Raw genomic sequence first — 20,587 nt, 5'->3', positions numbered from 1 at the left:
GTCCTACAACCTACTAGTAATGCTCGAATTTGAAACTACTAGTTTCATCATCAGTCCTTCCCCAATTTTTACATTTTCAAACATAAAAGTCGAAGAACCAATAGGAAATATACTGCGGGTGCATTAGTTTTTGGAGTAGCATCATTGATATTCATTTTTTTTTTTAATTATCGACACTTCATTTGTCTTGGATTTATTTTTAAAGACTTTAAGAATAATAAAATCTTGATAATAGTAGTTTCTAAGTTAAGTGCTCCCTTAAGTTCTTTAGATTTTATATTGCTAGCTGAGCGACTTTGAAAGTGATCTGTAAGAGTTACTATAAATCGTCTGGCACGCTAATGGCATGCCATGATCTTGGAAAGGAGTGAGTTTTTTTTTTTTCTCTTTATAAACTTTTTTGTTTTTCCCCCGTTAAGAGGCAAAAAGTCAACTACAGAAGTAGAAGGTCAATTTGGTTATTATCAATGCTAAGGCCTATCAAATATTATATAGAGTATTATTGTCATGTTCACACGTGCTTTAAATAAATATATTATTTATACTCTTTCAAAATAAGAAAAGTACCTGATGATTGATAATGTTCTGCTGATTGAACATATGCACGACGACAAGCCCTAGATTCACCTTTGTACTTTTTCGCAGACAGACATGATAGAGACATTTAAAAAGTTTAAAGTACCATATTGGAGCATTCTTTTCGGGGCATTCCATACATAATTTTTTTTGAAGTGACCAACTATACCTTCGTGTATAGTATAACTCCTTCTGGAAGGACCAATCTCGAATTCATCCAATTATGCATTTCCAACCATGTAACTCTAAATGATGTGACCGTGGTCGAGAGAGAGAGGGGAAAAACAAAAACAAAAACAAAAACAAAAAAAAGGGGGTAGATTTCTTTATTTCAAAAAAAGTGAAAGGTTTGTGGAAATCATGGTGGCAAACCTTGCACTAAGTATAAGGTTCCAATATGCTCTTCATCATTTCAAAAGAAAAGGACCTCTTCATCATTTCAATAAAGTGGAAACACATTTACAGGGTTTGGGCCATCATTTTTTTTTTCTTCTTCAAGAAGTCTGCATGGCGCGAGTCCCACGCCTCACCTTTCTTAAGAAAGGAATAATTTGCGTAAGTTTGCTTCGCATCCTAACCTTGTTACGAACCCCAAATGGTCCTCACCATCTTGCTTTTGAGATTCTCCCTCATTTAGTCAAGAATTTTTCTCCCTAGCTAGTACTTGTATTTTGTTTTCATATATATTAAAATTCCTTAGTACTTGTATTTTGTTTACATTTATATTTTTTATGTGATTGTAGGTGGCCTTTTTTGTATCAGGGTTGATGGTAATTTTATTCTTGGCGCGAGAAAAGGGGCTGAGGATAGGGGCGCTCCCCCTCCCCTTTCCCGCCCTAACTTCTGAAAATTTACTGTTTTACGTATAACAATTTTTAAAATTTGATTTTAACTCCTTATTTGTCACCCCTCTCCGAATTTTGTTTAACTTTGTTGCCTTCCATCGCTTGATTTTTCCTTTTAAAAAAAATATCACAGTTCTTTCTCATCTCTAATTTTATTTTTTTATTAATTTCTTCTTCTAGCCATATGTAGCATCATACCGTAGAAGTAATTTTTGTGCTTTTATATGTAGCATTGTATAATAGGTGTAATCATTGTGCTATTTTTTCTTCGTTCTCGGAAAAAATAGTACTCTATTTGATTCAATAAGTTTAGTTTGCAGCTATTGTACGTAGGAATAAATATTCAAAATTTTATTTCTTAATTAACAATGTTAATTACAAAAAAAAAAAACTATCGATTTCATGCATATTGTAAAACCACTTAATTATATATGGCTCTTTAATCTCCAAATTCACCCCTATTGCCACATTGTGTCTCCGACACTAGTGGCTTTCTACCAAGTTTATAGGTCAGCTAGTAGCATACGAATGTTGATGCATTGATTGTAGGGCAAAAAATGGGTCTTGGTTGACTAGGCATCATTAAGGTGAGAGACGTATTGATGTAAAAAAATTCAACGTAAATTACGGAGTTTCGAGATTAAAGAATTTTTAAAAAAAAATCTCATAAAACATGTTCTTCCCGTGGCAAGGTACCTATGCAAATTAAGGACCAAAGAAGAAAAAAAATGCTAACTTAGAAAAACTATAGGAAAATAAAATTTTTCTAGAAGACCCTTTTGCTTGGTCACATCATAATTCATAAGTAGTCAAAAGTAAAGGCATGCAATATTCCAATTCATTAAATTCTCGAAAATTTGTGGGTATGGCTGGTCAATGACCTTATCTTTAGCAACGAATTTTTTGTTATGGAAAGTGAGTGCATGCGTACGACGCGGCCTCAGCAACAAATTTTGAGGTACAATTTTATAAAATCACGCACTTCTTTTTCTTTTTCTTTTTCTTTTTGTAGATAAAAAGTAATATAGTGTTGTAGTACATTATTATGTTTTATGTATTATACCAATTCAAGACTCGTATGCCAAAAATCATCACATAACTTTTTCAAATTGATATTTCTGAGTAATGCAAGACCTCAAGTGTTAGGAGTCTTTGGTTCAAATCTCTCTATCTCTTTTGACTTGTTAAGTTTCACTCCTCAAATGAAATTGAATGTGTCCTCTCGTCTGTTACCTCTAGATAAATATATAATAGAACTAATTCTAGAAATGGGTTGGCCCCTTCTCATTTGTTCTTCAGAATTTATTATGCAAGACATGTAACCATCAAAGTCCAAACATATGAGTTATTGCATTCGCCATTTTGTATATTAATTTCTCATATTCTCAAGAAATATATATATATGGAAAAATTTTATAGAGATTATACTTGAGTAATGTTATGCAAACCTTCTTAAGACGTGACTTGAGAGCGAAAACACGACTAAATAAATAAATAAGAGGTGCTCGGAACCTTTCTTTTTTAAGTGTGAGTAGGGGTTTTGAACCGAAACATCCTACTTAGGTGCTCGAAATTTTAAACAAATTAATCTGTTGCAAATAATTTCACTATTGTCTAGTCACTTTTTTTCAAGAAATGGTCATAAATGAAACAAATAAGAGAAGTAATTTTTTTGCCCCCCTCTCTCTCTCTCTCTCTCTCTCTCAAGAAGGCAAGCATTAAAAGATCATAAGAATCAGAAAAGTACATACTTTTTCTTTGAGAAAAGGAAATGAATGATGACAGTAATAATGATAATTATATGGAATCAATTTAATTGGAAAAGACATTTTAAAGAAAAAAGCCCAACCAATAAAAATGCACCAACCAGTAAAATGCAAGCACTAAACCACCGAGCTTTGATTCAGTGGCCATAAAAAAGAGATTAAATCCCTCTTTAGATTGTAGGTCGAGGGTTCAAACTCCATTTGTTGTGAAAATATCTAAAGGAGTTGTCAGAACACCCTTTTAGTCTAGTCGACTCTGTAAACTTGCTAATCCCTTATAGAGTCTTTTTAGACTCCCCCTTCCTGTAGAGTATGATAGATTAGATTATACAAATGTTATCGTTACAGCAAAAAAAAAAAAAAAAAAAAAAAGATTAAATGTAGTCACTACTTGCACGACATAGCATAATCCAGGGCTACAAAGATCTTTGGAACAATTATGATCTATCGTATTTTTTGCTGAGTTTTTTTCCTCATATGCCCTTCCATTAATACGGGTTTTGGTGTAGTATTTATTATTTCCAGAATTGTTGACCAATAAAATGATTTATTTGTTGATAAAGATGTGCATTAAATATGGGCATGGTAGTAAATTGATAAACTAACAATTCTTTAAAAAAGTAAGCAGGCCTATAATTAGAGACAAACACAAAAGGAAAGTGAGTATATTTTTATGGAACGGAGGAAATAAAAATAAATATGTACGAAATCACTCATTCTTAAAGACCTTGAAACACATTTATATAGCACAAAGATTTAGGCATTCAATCATGAAGTTACATTTAAGTATAGGTATAACATACTGTTCACATTTGACTTTTTCTAGTAATTATTCCATTATGAATAATTATTTTCCTTGACTTCCAAACCTGTAGTTTCTTTCATGCATCAATATCACATGATAGAAGAAATTAGTCACTCTTCTTACAATTCATCAAACAGAGAGTTTCCTTTGTCCTTCTCAAACCAATAATTTTTATTCGTGTACTCAAGTTTGGCTCAAAATAATAACTTTGAAATTTGAAACCCTCCGAATTATAAACACTATATACACTTGAAAAAAGTAATGACTTACTATTCTAAATATCAATTCCAATTATCAAATATTACTGAAGTTCCTAAGTTTTCTAATTATTGTGAAAATTACATATTACTAGTTTATATTTCTAAATCTTTGTGAATATTTGGTACCAACTACTAAAATCAAGATATTTTTTTTGAAAACTATGGAGTACCTATAAAACCTATGTGCTCATGTGTATCGCACTCCAAATCCCAAAAACATCCAAACACAGTCACATGTAACATATGTTTCAGTGCCCTAACAGACGTGCGGTTGAGCGTTTTTCCTCGCCATTGGGTGGTGTTTTCATTCATTGGTCACGGCCACACTGCTTTGAATAAATGTCCATGTCCCCACTCCCGGCCCCACCATTGGCGCTACATAACTAAAACGGGGATACTACTAACGGTAACGGAGCACTCTAGCTCTGTCTAACCTGCCGCCCCGGTAACAAATAGGGTCCGGTTTCTGGACCTGTTTTCTTTATTTATTTATATTTTTGTTTACTGAAATCTCTGCAGTACGGCTGTACGGGTACTAATAACCTACAGATGTCCCACGACTATTATTGTAATTCTTTGAGATTTTCCTTCGTTTTTTGACATCATAATATTTTTGATTAATTTTCTGTACACTAACAGTGTATAAATTATCATCATTGAATATATAGTAATTAATAAATAAAATTTTTATTTAAAATTTAAATTTTATATATGTATCATGCATCTAATAATGATAGTATATATTCTATCAACGTATATAAGAATAATTTTAAAATTTAATTCATGTGGTAAATTTGATGAGAGTTACTATTAGTGTAATTAAAAATAGTAATGTTCCTGTAATCGTGAAGAAATGTAAGGAGAGTCCACCATAATTTACATAGGCACTGCAGTGTGTCTAATTTTATGACTATATAGTGCATGAGAATATTCGGCAACAAAGAAAAATAATTGTTATTATAAAAAAAAAGAAAAATAATTTTTTATTTTCTTATTTTTTACACCTTTTGAATCTTGGAGGCGCCCGCCCTTTTTAGGAATGCCTAGGATGAGTTAATAGTAATAATACTGACTATGAAACAGTTTATATCTCTCATTTAGTCTTTTTTTAATTGAATTTGTTAATTCGATATGTCAAAAACTCTTAATTATAATTTTACTCGTGTGTTTGGTCAATGCTTTGGAAAACCCTTAATGTTAGGCGGACTAAAATGACGTTACTTGTATCCTTGGGAGTAGTGTTAACTGTTAAGTCTCTTTCAACACAAGGCAGTTGGCAAAGTTATTTAACCACTCCCGAAGGTGAATTTGGGGCACTCCTACGGGACGAAAATGCCCTTCCGTAGCAATGTGAGTAACAGGTACGAGGTCTTCTCTCAGTGAGCCATGTTTTTTTGTGTTTTCAAATTCAATCAGCCAAAATGGTTTCCTTAAAATCTTCACGCAGATTATTTTATTTTAATAGAAGAATCTTCATGCAGTAATAGTGTTCATATTCTCTAGATGACTGTACTGTAAATACTGCCAAAAGTTTCTACCAATAAGTAACTAGTGCGTGATAATAAAAAATAGACCGTAGTAATTAATTATGTGGTTCTGAATAAACTTCTTTATGCAAAATTTATTAAAAATAATTAGTGATAAGTCATTCACTTATCATTTAATGTAGAATATGCTCAAATGTTAAGATTTTATCATTTAACAATTCAGTAACTTAACAAATTCATATTTCATAAGTTATATTTTAGATTTCAGTTTTATCAAGCGCACCCTTCGTTTATCAATACATTCGTTGCATGCGCAGTTAACATATTGGGCATTTACCTCATTTACAACATATATTTTTAACATAGTAAAAATGTGAGAAAATAGTTTTTTCCCTAATCCCTGTACTGACCTATAGGCACTTAGCATTGATATAACTCTAATAAGATGCTCAATATTTATGTGTTCATGTATATGCTACTTCAATATTCATTGTTATACAAGCATTATAAATTTTATTTTATAATTCTCTCCTTTTTTTGTGTAGTGAATGTTTGATAGTTATAACAATGAAAACAATACCAAATAGTGAGTTCATCAATATATTTTCAATAAATCTAAATAGCGAAACAAATTAATAATCGACCAAACAAATAGATGGCAATCATCATATCCTATTTTTTACGGGATATCTAACTTATAAATACGTAAATCTAGTTCATAACTTTCTTATATCCAATTAACACAATCCTTTCAAAATAGCAAATTTTTTATAATTGATACAAAAGCATTTATCATTCTGTTTCTCGTTATCACAATTACACAAACAACATAGTCCACAAGAGATAACAACTCGGAATAATATAATTGCTTCAATTTAAAAAATTGCTGTATGGTAAGTGAACTGTCAGTACTTATCTATATATATGAACAATATAAGATATTGTGTTTAGTACTAGGTTTTGGCTTTATACAATTATTAATTCGATGAACATCTGAACCGCCAAACAATGAAACGAGTAAGTAATTTATAATATGACTATAAATATGCAGAAACAATATAAGATATCGTGTTTAGTACTAAGTTTTGGCCTTATACAATTATCAATTCAATGAACATTTGAACCACCAAATAATAAAATGAGTAGGTAACTTACAATATGACGATGGAACGATGATTTTTCCGCGAGAAATATGCCCTAGAATTAATTACATCCCATTTTACATAATTTTGAAATCTTTTCATAAATTGAGTTTCCCAAAATATCGATTCAGTAAAATTACTAAAGGGATGTACCCCCGTTACAAAAACCCGACTTAACACACCAATTGACACAACCCTTTCAAAATGACAAATTATTTATAATTGATACAATCAATTTTATCATTTTATTTTTTGTTGTCACAATCACAAACAACATAGTCTACAAGATATAACAGTTGAGAATAATATAATTGCTTCAATTTAAAAAATTGTTATATGATAAGTGAATTGTCAATATTTATCTATAAATATAGAAAAACAATCTAAGACAATGTGTTTAGTATACTAAATTTTGGCTTTATACAATTGTCAACTCGATGAACATTAGAACCGTGAAACAATAAAACGAGTAAGTAACCTACAATATCACGATGGAACGATGATTTTTTCACGAAAAATATGCCCTAGAATTAATAACATCCCATTTTATATAAATTTGAAATTTTGTCATAAATTCAGTTTCCCAAAATACTGATTCAGTAAAATCACCAAAGGGATGTGCCCCCGTTATAAAAACCTGACTTAGCAGCCTCCGTGAGCGCACACAGTTGGGTGGTGTTTTTAACTTTTAAACGATAAAGTGCAGTCAGCTGTTAGTTTGTTTCCTACCAAGGTTTCTCTCTCTCTCACTTGCGTTTGTTTTTAGTATCTTCAGTTTTAACGAAAGAAAGACTGACTGGACTTAGCTCTCCGGCATTGACTCGTTCCCAACGCGCGTCAGTGGGGGCAACATATCTCTGCTTGAGATCGGTTAGCTAAGCTCCACCTGATAAATGTTTCCTGATTTTGCTCTGCTGCATTTTTAGCTTAATTTCCTCATGCTTTTCTTCTTCATATATGGTGTGAAATGATTAAAGAACCCACTTAAATAGGTGAATTGCATTTACCAATTAATCACCTGAAAAGATTCTTTATCCAGATTGTTTGCCGGGTTTTATTCCTTTTTGCTGCATTTCATTGATATCCCATTTTGAATTTGGAATTGAATTTTTTTGAAATTTCCATGATCTCTGATTTGCTTGCCTTGATTGATTCTTCATTCTCATTGTCTTTCTTGTTTGCTTTGCTTTCCTTTTTATTTTGCTAGCAAATTAGTTACAAATTGAGAAATGGGACATATCGCTTTCTTGTTTCTTTCCTGTTTTCCTTCTTTTTTCCCCCTTTGTGTGGGTTTCTGCAAAAAAAAAAAAAAAGAGTCTGGAAACTGAATTTGCAGTCATTTATTATGGATTTTTTCTCTGGAAAAACAAAAGAGAAATTAGCGTTCGTTTGCATGTTTAATTGAGTCAAATGTTTAACATGTGTTTTTCATGTTAGGCGAGATTACTTAGGTTCTGAGAATGTTAGTGGCTGATTTGGCAGGTTAGGTTCAGACACTCGGACAGTGAACACATGACTGGACGAGGCTGGCAGAAAAAATCACAACAATCTAGTGATTATACTGAGAAAGTTTCACATTCTTGACAGTCAAAAGTAAAATTTTGATGCTAGAAATTCATACATTGGAGTACAAATAGGACGAAGTTTCAAAACTTTTCGCGGTTTGTCAATTTTCAAGATGGACTTGGGGAAGGGTTTTCTGATTCCCCAAGAGAATGGAGTCATCAACAATGGGGATCCTTGTATTCCTGTGACTCCAGAAAAGCCAGCAATGCAGAGGCGGAATACTGTTCTGGCTGAAATGCAAGGGAGCCTGACAAAGGCCACAAATTGGCAGGAACAGCTTGGAATTCAGAATCGATTTTCCTCAGAAAAGGCAGTTAAACAAACAACTTATCCAATTGCTTGTGAAATGCAGGGTGATCAAGTAGAGGGCAACAACTGGTTGGAATTGCTTGGAATCTACAGTGGAGTTTTACAAGAGACACCAAAAAATGAGGCACTTCAGAATTTCAATGGTGCAGGTTTGCTGGGTCGTGGTGAGCATAACATACAGGATGGTGCTGCAGTCAGGACCAATGGATGCTTCAATCAGAATGCTGGTTCTTATACACAAAATATCGCCAAAGATATTCCTGCTAGGAATAATAGTTCTTTGATGCAGTTGCTCGGGATCAAGAATGCGCCAGCCATTCTCCCTATTGATGGAACTCCAAGCAGAAGCATTCATGGCACAGACAAGTTCCCCTTTACCAGTTCAGATCCTCCAAATCAAAACAAGTGGACAAACTATCCATCTGTTAGCTCAATGCTCCTGCAGCAAAAGAGCGCCCTTCCACCAAACTGGGGGTTAATGAGTTCCAGCCTACAACAGATGCCAAGTGGTTAGTAACTGAATCATTTCAGAATTTTAGTAAATGTAATGGAAACAAATTAACTGCCTGGTCATACGACATAATTCTACATACTTTTTCTGACAAGCGATCAAGATACAGTTTCATGAATTTCAGAAAACAAAATCACATATTGACTTTCTACCAATATATTTATTTCTTATTGCTGCAGCAACTACTTTTGCCCAACTAATATAGAAATTGGCCTTTTAATTATAAAAAATAAAGAATAAAAAAAGTTCATTTTCTATTGTGAAGAGATTCACGGAAAATAAAAGAACAAAAGAGAGTAGATTGTTTTGGTTGTTCAGTAGTATATTAATCTTATCTTATCTTACATTTGCAAAAAGCTGACAATTTTATTGAAGGAAAAATGAATAAATAAAAAGGCATCACCTAAGCATGCACTTTAACATTGTTTAGAACAGAAATCTTTATTTCATTTTTCAAAAAGACAATTACCATAACAATGGCACATATGATTCAAAGTCACCAATGAATGGACTTGGGAATCATCTAACGGATGGACTAAATCATATAATCTCACAGATGGATTTCCAGTCCCTTACCGGCCCATATGCAACTTGAACTCACCACCAAGAGAAGATACTGCTGCGTCATCACGTGCAACCAGTTGCTTTCATTTTGCACCAGTCACTCCGGATCAGGGAAATTTGAAAAACCACCAACAGTCTCATATACAGAATTTCTCAGTAGATGAGAGCTTACTACAAGGAAAAGACAAGCACGAGATGATATCGACAGATACTGAAGTTGGTAGCTACTGCAATGGACTTTTGCACAATGTGATAACATCGCCTTCTGCTTCCAATTCAAAGATACTGACGGAAAAGGGTATTTCTGAAGATAATGTACATGGAGGTATTGACCTGAACAAGACACCCCAGCAGAGACCCCCCAGAAGGAAAAAGCACCGGCCAAAGGTGGTAGTTGAAAAAAAACCCAAAAGGACCCCAAAGCCTACTGCCTCAAAAGCTAATACCTCCAGTGAAAATCCATCAGGAAAAAGGAGGTACGTGCGCAGAAAAGGAACTGATGCCTCAAATTCGGGAACGGAAAATGTATCAAATGGCATTGAGGATTCTGGTGTAAGTTCTGCAGCAAAATCATGCCGTAGAGTGCTGAACTTCGACTTAGAAGACAAGATGCATAACCAAAGTCAGAACTGGACAGGTCACAACCAGACAGATGCACTTCTTAAGAGCAAGCCTTTTGATTTGAACTTAACTTGTCAAGAGACAGCATGGTCTGCAGGATGCGACCCAGTATCAGGAATGTCATCTGCAAAGGAAAGGCAACAAATTGGATGCAGTCCAGAAAACCAACATGGCAAAAGCATATCTAATCTGACTAATTCCAACAATCAAAAACCTGCTGAGAAATCATTGCTTCTTTTCCCTGAAGCATCGTCACCTGCTGCAAGGGATCATACTCTAAATGTCATTGCAAGGAGTCTAAACCTGCAAAATGCTGCAGGCCAAAACAATGACGAGTCTGGGCACAGTCAAGGCCATCAACACAAACTTGGAGATGGAACAGGCCAGATGATCCTTCAAGAAAATACTGCTTCAGCTAAGTTTGATGCAGCTCGGCAGCTGATGTGGCAGACATTAACTACATCTCTCAAGGATACATCACAGATCTACGAGACTAGAGGATCCAAAAGAGATTACTGCCATATTTCTGAGATGACGAATCCCCAATTAGTTGACACAATGCATTCTCAACTTTTGAGTCAAGATATATCAAAGATTAGCAAGCAGAAGAAGGATAGCAGCAAAAATGGCTTGGGTACTTTGGAACTTCAGAAGAGGAAGAAATTAGAAAATGAATGTCTTGGAGTTGCATCCAGCATTTCTCCCTCTGTGAAATCTGTTCAAGATTGTTCAAGACAAGTTGAATCTAGAGGCAGCAACTATACCCATGCAAGCTGTTCTTCATCGTGTCAATTTGGTAGACTCCCAAATCCTGACCTTGAAATGCAGAAAAGTTTCCAGAAACAAGACAGTGGTTGCAATGGGATTGCCAGTGATGGATGCAATACTAACACAGCAGTTGCTAATGGTTTCCAGGAGGAAGAATCTCAGTCAAGTGTATGTCTTAGACTTTTGAATATAAGACCCAAGTTTCAAGAAAAGACCGCAAGCAACACAACCGACTGTCTTCTGCATCCAACGCAAGGAGTCTTCAGAACTCCAGGAGATGAAACTAGAACTTCTCCAGTTGCTTCCTCAATGAAAAAACAGACTGGGGTAATTACATCTTCCATCCAAGCATTCAGGAAGAAAAAGGTGCATCCAGAAGAGAATAAGGAAGAGATAGGTTCTCAGCGTTCCTCCAGGAAAGCAAAAGGTATTAAGCTATTTTAATGAGCTGCACATATTTCCAATAATTTATAAATATTTAACTCTAAATAGCAGACGTCTGTGGTATCTGGTGTAGGCCAAAAGGAAGAACAGAATTATGCAGCTGCAGTTGAGGAAATTACTCACCTATTGGAAGCGCTAGAAATCAGTAACAGTGGCAATGTAGTTGCAAAAGAGCAAAATGCTATTGTTCCTTACAAAGGAGATGGTGCAATTGTTAGCTTTGAAGATCCTATAAAAAGGCGCAGGCCACGGCCCAAAGTTGATCTTGACCCAGAAACAAATAGAGTTTGGAACCTGCTAATGGGAAAGGCTGGAAGTGAAAGCACGGAACCAACGGACATGGAAAAGGAAAAATGGTGGGCAAACGAAAGGCAAGTGGTCCGTGGTCGAGTAGACTCCTTCATAGCGCGAATGCATCTTGTTCAAGGTATCAAAGTCTTTGAAAAACTATGCTCTGAGATCATACGTATATATCTTAACTGCTAAGTACAATAAGTCACTTTCATTCTCCACTCGTTTCTTCAAATGGTTCTTTAATCATAGCCAGATGCTGTAGCATAGAACTAAAGCTCGTTAGTCATAGAAACTTAAAATGTTTCAAATATGATATTTAAGAGGTGCCAATGCAAAATACTGGCAAGATAAAATTGACTTCAACAAGAAGATTAACAGAAGGAACAAGAAAAAGGCTGTAACTGATATTACCACCTTCAAGCATCCAATTGTTTTTGCATTTTACTTGACATAGCTCAATTGAGGTTAGAAGACTTGTCACCACATATTAGGCCAACAGGGAGCATTTATCCAATAGATACCTGTAGTGTACAGGGACACCAATTTATGCGATACTGTATGTTGTATTAATGGGTGCATTTCAACATCTTTAAACTTAACAAGCTTTTTGGTGTTCCTTGTCATATCATAGAAATGTTGCATTATTCAAAGACAAAAACATGATTTACCTTGCTCATCTGCAAAGTTATGGTCATAAGACATGAGACAAAAGCATTTCTTTCACAGGAGATCGGCGCTTCTCACAATGGAAAGGATCAGTTGTTGATTCGGTGATTGGTGTATTCCTCACACAGAATGTTTCAGACCATCTTTCTAGGTAAGCTGACATCCTAATAAAATCTGAGACACCAATACCAAAACCAGAGACAAGTGCCATGAACAATAATTCCTTGTCATCTTCTGCAGCTCGGCTTTCATGTCTCTAGCAGCCAAATTCCCTCTACCATTAACAACCTTCAATGCAAATTGCTGTCAGAATGGGGCAATTACTTGGATTGAAGAACCAGAGGTTCAAATAATAGATCCAGATGGCACCATCACATATCATGGGAGAATGTTTAGCCAGCCACTTTACAAGCGAAACTCCATGACATTAAGCGAGTCTTCTGAACGAAGATCAGATAATCTCATTTCAGAAACAGTAAGTCATTTGGCAAATGACAATACCAGTGGAACAGAGGAAGAGGTGGTTTCTTCACAAAATTCTTGTGACTCTTTTCTTCAAGCCACTGAAGATATACGATCCAGTTCAGAGTCAGAAGTCGAAGATCAAAAAATCAGGTGCAACTCCAACAAGAATTGTAGTTCAGGAACTGTTCCTAAAACCGAAAGAGCTTCTAAGTTCAAGCAATATCAATGTCATGGAATTACAAATTCATTTCTGGATCAGAGCTCCATGCCTGTGTACCAGCAACAAGAAAATCCACCATGCATCACGCAATACCCTAGTTCAAATGATGGCAAGAAAGCGCATGCTAACCCTTTAATTTCTGATGTCCTGTATCAGCAAAGAACATTTTCTTCTTCTAGTGGTCCTTGGTTGAACAAGGCATCAGTTGCTGGGGTTCATGGACCTTGCTCAGTTGGATCTTTGGGACAAAAAAGCATGTCTTCTTTTCCCCACAGATCGGTTGAAATCGCCAATAATGCAGGTGTGGCCCATTTACCCAAGAAGATGGGAGGTGCGGAAGGAAGAACAAGCAGTTCAACTATCCAAGAAACAGGAAGTGTAACTAAGCATGCAATAGCAATAGACCAAACTGTATCCCAGAACCAGCAACATAAAGATGATTTGCAACCAGGATCTCACTTTTTAAGTAGCCAACAATCCATCAGCAGTAACCAAGTAGAAGCATCCAAGAGCTTTGAGCTGGATGGTAGGTCTATGATGGAGCCCAAAGTCCCTGGTGAAGCAGATGCCCAAAGGCAAACTGGTAAAGTTTATAGACCTCCTGATGCCTTTTTTTTTAAAAATTTTTCATTCAGTACCTTTTGATATTTGCAGCGATAGGGAACTTAGTTGCGTATCAATGTTGCAGGCCATTTAGGTTCTTCCAGTGAGCTGCTCGGCAGTATTGGCACTAAGAGCTCAAATGCAAGAAAGAAAAAGCAAGAACTAGAAAAGACAAAGTCATTTGATTGGGATAGCTTGAGAAAGAAGGTATTGTCAAAGGGTGGAAAAAAAGAAAGAAACAAGGACACCATGGACTCGCTGGACTATGAAGCTCTACAAAATGCTGATGTTCAGAAAATTTCTGAGACTATCAGGGAAAGAGGAATGAACAACATGCTAGCTGAGAGAATCAAGGTAGGGATAAAACCCAATGTATTCTTGTAGCTTACTTGATTAGAATTGATACATTTACAATGACGATATTGTGTCCATATGCTGCAGGATTTCCTCAATAGACTGGTCACAGAACATGGCAGCATTGACCTGGAATGGTTGAGGGATGTTCCAGCAGACCAAGCAAAGTAAGTTCTTCAAAGAATCCACTAAGAGCACAGAATGACAAGGACCAATATTCATCCTGATAGCTTCAGTATTTGGTAGTAATTGATATAGACAATCATGTTTTCTTGCTTTCTCAATTGTACCAAACTTCAGGGATTATTTATTGAGTATACGCGGTCTGGGACTGAAGAGTGTGGAGTGTGTGCGATTACTAACACTCCATCAAATTGCTTTCCCGGTAAGGTTCATTCATCCACTATTCATGAATTTTACTTCTGATAGGGCATTATAAATTTATCACAAAGAACCTTGATCTTGGGTTTCTTAGGTTGATACAAATGTTGGACGAATTGCTGTGCGTCTAGGATGGGTCCCTCTTCAACCACTTCCTGAGTCATTGCAGCTGCATCTTCTCGAGCTGTAAGTGATGCTGCCAATCAATATCCACAATGAATTATTATGAAGGATACCAACTGCGTTTTTGTGCAGATACCCCGTACTAGAGTCAATCCAGAAATATCTTTGGCCCAGACTTTGTAAGCTGGATCAGAGAACTTTGTAAGTTCCTTAATCTTTTCCTGAAACATTTGTCACTTTGAAATTATCCTCACATCAATGAAACCATTCTTGGGACTTTCCCACCACAGATTTCCCTTGACTAATATAGTTTTTGGTCAACCTGCAGGTATGAATTACACTATCAGATGATTACATTTGGAAAGGTATTTAAAACATTTGTTTCAAAGTTTGTTAGACTCTTAACGTTTGCAAAGACTAAGTGTCTACTTATAAATTTGACATAGGTTTTCTGCACAAAGACCAAGCCAAACTGCAATGCATGTCCATTACGACCAGAATGTAGGCACTTCGCAAGCGCCTTTGCAAGGTAACTTATCAAGTGTTTCCAATAATGATCACCTACTATGGAACTTTAATTAAGCAACTTTCTAGAGAGAAAAGTGAAACATGAAATACCTCAATAGTTGTGCATCTTCAATGGAGGGTAGGAACCACTCAACCATGCTCTATAGTCCAGCACACGTCCTCACATGCATTTAATATATGACATAAACAATAATGTGACTGCAGCGCAAGGCTAGCCCTCCCAGCGCCAGAAGAAAGAAGCATAGACAGTTCAACTACTTCTGTTGCCAATGGAAATGCATCTATAGTAGTGAAGCCCATGCTGTTGGCTCCTATTGAAACTAGTGAGGGTTTGGAATCACAGTACATTAGGACCAGCTGTGAACCAATTATTGAAGAACCAACCACACCAGAACCATCCTCTGAAGTGTCAGAAAGTGACATCGAAGACATGTTCTATGAAGACCCTGATGAAATCCCTACAATCAAACTCAGCTTTGAAGAATTAAAAATGAATGTGGAGAGTGTCTTGCAAGAGCAGAATATGGAACTTCAACCGGGTGATGTGTCCAGAGCTTTAGTTGCTTTGGATCCATCAGCAGCTTCAATTCCTGGACCAAAATTAAAGAGTGTGAGTCGACTACGAACGGAGCACCAAGTGTAAGTTTCTGGGAAATAAAACCTAGCTCTAGAAGCATCAGAACATTTATTTTTTCTTCTTTTTTTTCCTTCCTAAAATCAGATTCTACATATGCTTATATCTCTTTTGCCTGCTTGCCATTGCAACTGCCGACTCTGATAAATTAGCACAAAGTAGACAAATTCATTAAACAGTTAAAGGAGTCTTTCTTGTTTCAAATTTAGTAGATAATAGAATAAAAAAAATTCTTTGATGGTGTTTATTGCATATAAATATGTATGACCCTTCCAATTTGCTGCAGGTATGAACTTCCAGATACACATCCACTACTAGAAGGGGTTAGCGGCTATCTCTTTTGTTTCTTCATTTAAATATTGCCCACAGCAACTAAACTTGATTTGTATTGACCCACTCTCTTAAACCTTCAGATGGATAGACGAGAACGTGATGATCCAAGTCCATACCTTTTGGCAATATGGAGTCCAGGTAGAATGTACCTTACCGATAAATTTTAACTTAGACTCATGTTGTCATAAAGAATGTCGATGGAGGGTCCTAAAACTGCTCCAGGAAAAGAGACTAAACTAATCCTACATATCTCAAAGTAAAAAGATGCATAGAAAACAAGAAGAAAATGGACAAGATGAACAGGAAGCAAGGGTTCAAAAAGACCAAATTGATATTGAAATTCATCTTTTGACTCTGACATAATTGATGATTTGATCTTTTATTCTGTGAACCACTCAATTAGGTGAAACTGCAAATTCAACTCAACCTCCTGCAAGTAAATGCAGCCTCCAAGGATCAGGCAGACTTTGCAATGAGAAGAGTTGTTTTATGTGCCATAGTACAAAGGAGGCAAAATCAGAGACAGTCAGAGGCACACTTCTGGTGAGCAAAAAAATGTGCTAGACAAGTAACCAGAGTAACTACCAACAGAGAAGTGATTCAAGTGCTACTTTTAGCTTAAGATACCTGCCTTTTTACAGATACCGTGCAGGACAGCAATGAGGGGTAGCTTCCCACTAAATGGAACATACTTTCAAGTTAATGAGGTAACTAAACTATTGATACAGAGTAGTTACACTTGTTGCCTGCTCATCAACATCTTGCATGCCATAGTAGGGAGTTCATACCTGCCAATGGAGTCCGTAAATTTTTTCGTGTTATCTAAAGAAGGTACATACAATATCAGGACCAAGAGTACCGTGAGCAAGTAAAATTACAAGTCACATGATTTATAATTTTCAGATGTTTGCTGATCATGAATCCAGTATGAATCCAATTGATGTTCCAAGAGACTGGCTATGGCAACTTCCAAGGCGCACTGTGTACTTTGGGACATCTGTCACGAGCATATTTAGAGGTATAATGGAATATTATTGATCCGATATGAATTAATCACCGGTCCAATACCAAGCTTTGGAATGGTGAAAAGCAAAAAAAGACTCACAAAAGGATTTTCTCATGTTTTCCAGGCTTGTCAACTCCTGTAATTCAGCAATGCTTCTGGAAAGGTATAATTGCTTCTTAAATGCTAAGAACAGATATAATAATGCTCAGAAACTCCTCTGTCTAGTCAATACAACTTGACAGTATGCTTATAGAAGGAATCGGCTACAAACTAAACGGCCATGTAATGAGTACTAATATTCTCTTTCATTTAGCAATTGTGTCTAGAGATCATTTAACATGTGCAGTTAAACTTGTTCATGTCTGATCTGCTACAAGACAAGTTAATGGACAAGTCAGAGGAGCTTATCAAGTCTCATTCACACTTTTATCATGAATATATGCCACGTAATGAGTACTAAACATTCTCTTTGATTTAGCGATTGTGTTTAGTCAGGATTTAACATGTGCCATTAAACTTGTTCATGTCTGTTCTGCTACAAGTTAATGGCTAAGTCAGAGGAGCTTATCGAGTCTCATTTACATTGTCATCAAGAATCTATGCCATTGCTCATTGATTACCTTTGATGAAGATATCAAGGCCTGTCATCCCCTTTTTCCTAATATCATTCAAGTATCATTTTGCAGGATTTGTTTGTGTCAGGGGATTTGACCGGAAATCTAGAGCACCTCGACCTCTCCAGCGCAGATTACATGAAACTGCAAGTAAAATCACCAAGAATAAGGACAAAGGCAAATAAAAGGAAGGGTACTGCAAAAGATACCAGTTCGGAAACTAACCAAAACTTGTCCATAGAAAGCAGAGGAACACAGCTAAGTAGGATTACAGTCCATAACCATTGTTTGTACATTCAATTGTTTCATCTCTATGTGGGAGATGCAGCTTCAGATGTAACTGAGGCGGCATAAAGAATTTTCCAAACTTGGCGAGAATCCCTTCAAGCAAGGGTATTAGATGTAGTCACAACTCAATTTTCTCAATATAGTGCTCCAATTAAATGAGCCAATTTTTCTCAAGAAATATCAGTGGCAAGAGGTACAAGAACTAAATTTTAGACCAACTATTATCTGATCATCTGAAGAAAATATACATACTTTCGGCATGACATGAATTTAGTAGGGTCAATCAGAATTCAAGTAGTGCCAACATATGCACCCGGCCAAATCCCCCACTATAGTATCTACCAATTACAAAGTTGGCATAAAACCAACCACGCTTGATGAAATTTCTGTACTGTATGCAGGAATCTCCAAGGTCCGTGAACAAGAGTTTAGGATTTGTTACTTCGGGAAAAAAAAAAAAAAATTAGGATTTGTTCATAATGTAGACACCTTCAAGAAATAACAATTTTTCACTGCAAGATTCAATTTGCTGAAACCTCTGCATGATTGAAGTTACAATCCAGACCAAAAAAAATTACTTGACAAAAATTAAAAATCTAGTGGAAAACACTACGTGCAGTACAAACTTTAAGCGGTAATTGTATCATGTAAACAACAGAAAATTGGAAATTTACCGAGTAATTTTGCGTTCGAAGAACTCAGAACAGATTTTTCATTTTTGGGGGTCCTTTTTCTTTTTCTTTTTTTTTTCCTGTCCATCCATCCCCCTGGTGGGGAAGGGGGGAAAGGGGGCTGCCCCTTCTAAAGTTATCCCTTCTTCCTTGTCCCACGAAACAGCAAATTATGGTGGGCAGATTTTATAGACAATCCAAGTCATGAATAAAACCATGTACTGAATACGGGAAAGAACTGCTGCAAATTGGATTTCCTATATTGCCAACTGACCATAAATTTCCTCCATTAATAACCAGATTCCCTACCTTAATCAGATGACAAAATTCAGGTACCAAAGACAAAAGCGCTTGTTTTTCGGTGCAGAAAAGTGCTCGCCCGTTTCTTGAATGTGTACCCTTAATTCATTTAGCACAAAATTTTTATGATACACCATATCAATTCCAACATTTTTAATACATGTGTTCTTGAATGTTTTCGGGTCATTGCGTTGCATGGTAGGACTTGAGATTTTGTTCTAGATTTGGCTTCCCCTCTTGAATGAATTCAAGATTTTGAGATTTAGTTCTAGATTTGGGTTCTCCCCTCAAATGAAAGCTCAATTTAATATTAGAATTCACGATATTGCTGTATTTATTACATTTTTTTTTAACTTTTCTGTGTTTCTCAATAGAATTTTTTTTTTTTAAAAAAAAGGAATGACTGTACATGAGATGCAATGAACAATCCAAGTTGAGGTGGCACTAATAATTATCTTCACAAACATTATTGATTATGCAAATCAAGGAAACTCACAAGAAGGTGGGTTACTATTGTTTCTTTTTTGGTTGTAGAAATACACACAGTTTTAATTAAAAACAACACCGACTTAGGTTATACATTTTGTTAGTGCTTCTGGGACACCATAACGATTGATCTTCGCTACAGGATTTAACATGCCAAATTCGTTACAAAATTATGCAAGAGCCATATGTTTCTTGAGATTTCTGTGTTGAAAATTGGTCTATCTACCTTCAAAATTGTTAGAACTGAACAGTTGATCACCAAGAGTACTTAGTAGTGCTTTCATCAAGAGTGATGGTGGCGTTTTGTTCTGTTCCACAATCAAGAATTGAAAGATCATCCACTAACAACTGCAAACTAAGCAACACAAACCACATACCAATTTGTCTCTATGATTTTCCTGAAAATGATTGTTTATTTGCGAGCCAATCAACCTTGATTTTGATTTTTGTTAGATCATCTTTGAGTCAAATCTAAGAAAGTTGGTTACATATGATTTCTATCAGCAGCTACTAATCGGCTCCTTTGCTTTTTCCAAAGCAACTGACTACGAGGAGTAACTGGATAGCATTTCCTCTAAAATCAGTGGATAAAAATTGGTTCTGTGCAGCCCTCTATTTAGCATTATTATGAACATCTAAAGCACAGGGAAAAATTGTAGTTTTTTTCTTCTCCCCAAAGAGCTACATATTCGGATTGAAATGAATCAAGGATTTGATGTCAACGAAACTAATAGAGCACAGTAACTATAAATAGTAAAGAAAAAGTACATTCAAGAAACATATAGAGACTAGAAAAAAACAAAAGTACCTGAGTTAAGAAACCAAAGATTAAATATACCTGATTTTTGTTTAATTAAAGAGTACCTGAAATGCGGAATCAAACTACAGGCAAAGGGCATAGGTAAATGTGTATGGTGCAGTATTTGATGCGTTGAGATCACCAAATAAGAAATCAAA

General features: G+C 35.7%; 1 protein-coding gene and 1 long non-coding RNA gene across 3 annotated transcripts; one reads left to right on the top strand and one right to left on the bottom strand.

Annotated features, from left to right (window-relative positions):
* Positions 1 to 8,408: 8,408 nt before the first annotated feature.
* LOC140034994 (uncharacterized) lies at positions 8,409 to 19,453 on the bottom strand. Of its 2 annotated transcripts, none has more exons than XR_011838909.1 (8): positions 19,154 to 19,453; positions 17,892 to 18,266; positions 16,897 to 17,053; positions 15,389 to 15,888; positions 12,627 to 15,092; positions 11,788 to 12,214; positions 9,844 to 11,668; positions 8,409 to 9,246 (listed from the first exon to the last, which is right to left on the bottom strand). It is a non-coding gene; the product is annotated as an uncharacterized lncRNA (long non-coding RNA). The 2 variants fall into 2 exon arrangements; XR_011838908.1 differs by lacking the exon at positions 19,154 to 19,453 and adding an exon at positions 18,848 to 19,141.
* LOC113725713 (transcriptional activator DEMETER) lies at positions 8,560 to 18,351 on the top strand. The gene is made up of 20 exons (XM_027249035.2): positions 8,560 to 9,265; positions 9,824 to 11,647; positions 11,738 to 12,091; positions 12,685 to 12,775; positions 12,865 to 13,892; positions 13,998 to 14,266; positions 14,354 to 14,433; positions 14,567 to 14,651; positions 14,742 to 14,833; positions 14,903 to 14,971; positions 15,099 to 15,135; positions 15,217 to 15,299; positions 15,503 to 15,937; positions 16,219 to 16,255; positions 16,346 to 16,403; positions 16,669 to 16,808; positions 16,907 to 16,972; positions 17,169 to 17,283; positions 17,396 to 17,434; positions 17,958 to 18,351. Exons 1-20 carry the CDS (start codon positions 8,560 to 8,562, stop codon positions 18,068 to 18,070), a joined length of 5,721 nt encoding a protein of 1,906 aa, XP_027104836.2. The 3' UTR covers positions 18,071 to 18,351.
* Positions 19,454 to 20,587: the final 1,134 nt, after the last annotated feature.

Source organism: Coffea arabica, chromosome 2c (genome assembly GCF_036785885.1).
Source record: "Coffea arabica cultivar ET-39 chromosome 2c, Coffea Arabica ET-39 HiFi, whole genome shotgun sequence".
Classification (NCBI taxonomy): domain Eukaryota; kingdom Viridiplantae; phylum Streptophyta; class Magnoliopsida; order Gentianales; family Rubiaceae; genus Coffea; species Coffea arabica.
This window is presented reverse-complemented; position numbering and strand designations above follow the sequence as displayed.

Excerpts from the sequence above, each read along its gene's own strand:
- LOC113725713 (XM_027249035.2), top strand. The coding sequence starts at position 8,560 with ATGGACTTGGGGAAGGGTTTTCTGATTCCCCAAGAGAATGGAGTCATC. Across the intron at positions 16,809-16,906 it reads CAGTCAGAGGCACACTTCTG|ATACCGTGCAGGACAGCAAT; the intron begins GTGAGCAAAAAA and ends GCCTTTTTACAG. Across the intron at positions 17,435-17,957 it reads TCAGCAATGCTTCTGGAAAG|GATTTGTTTGTGTCAGGGGA; the intron begins GTATAATTGCTT and ends ATCATTTTGCAG.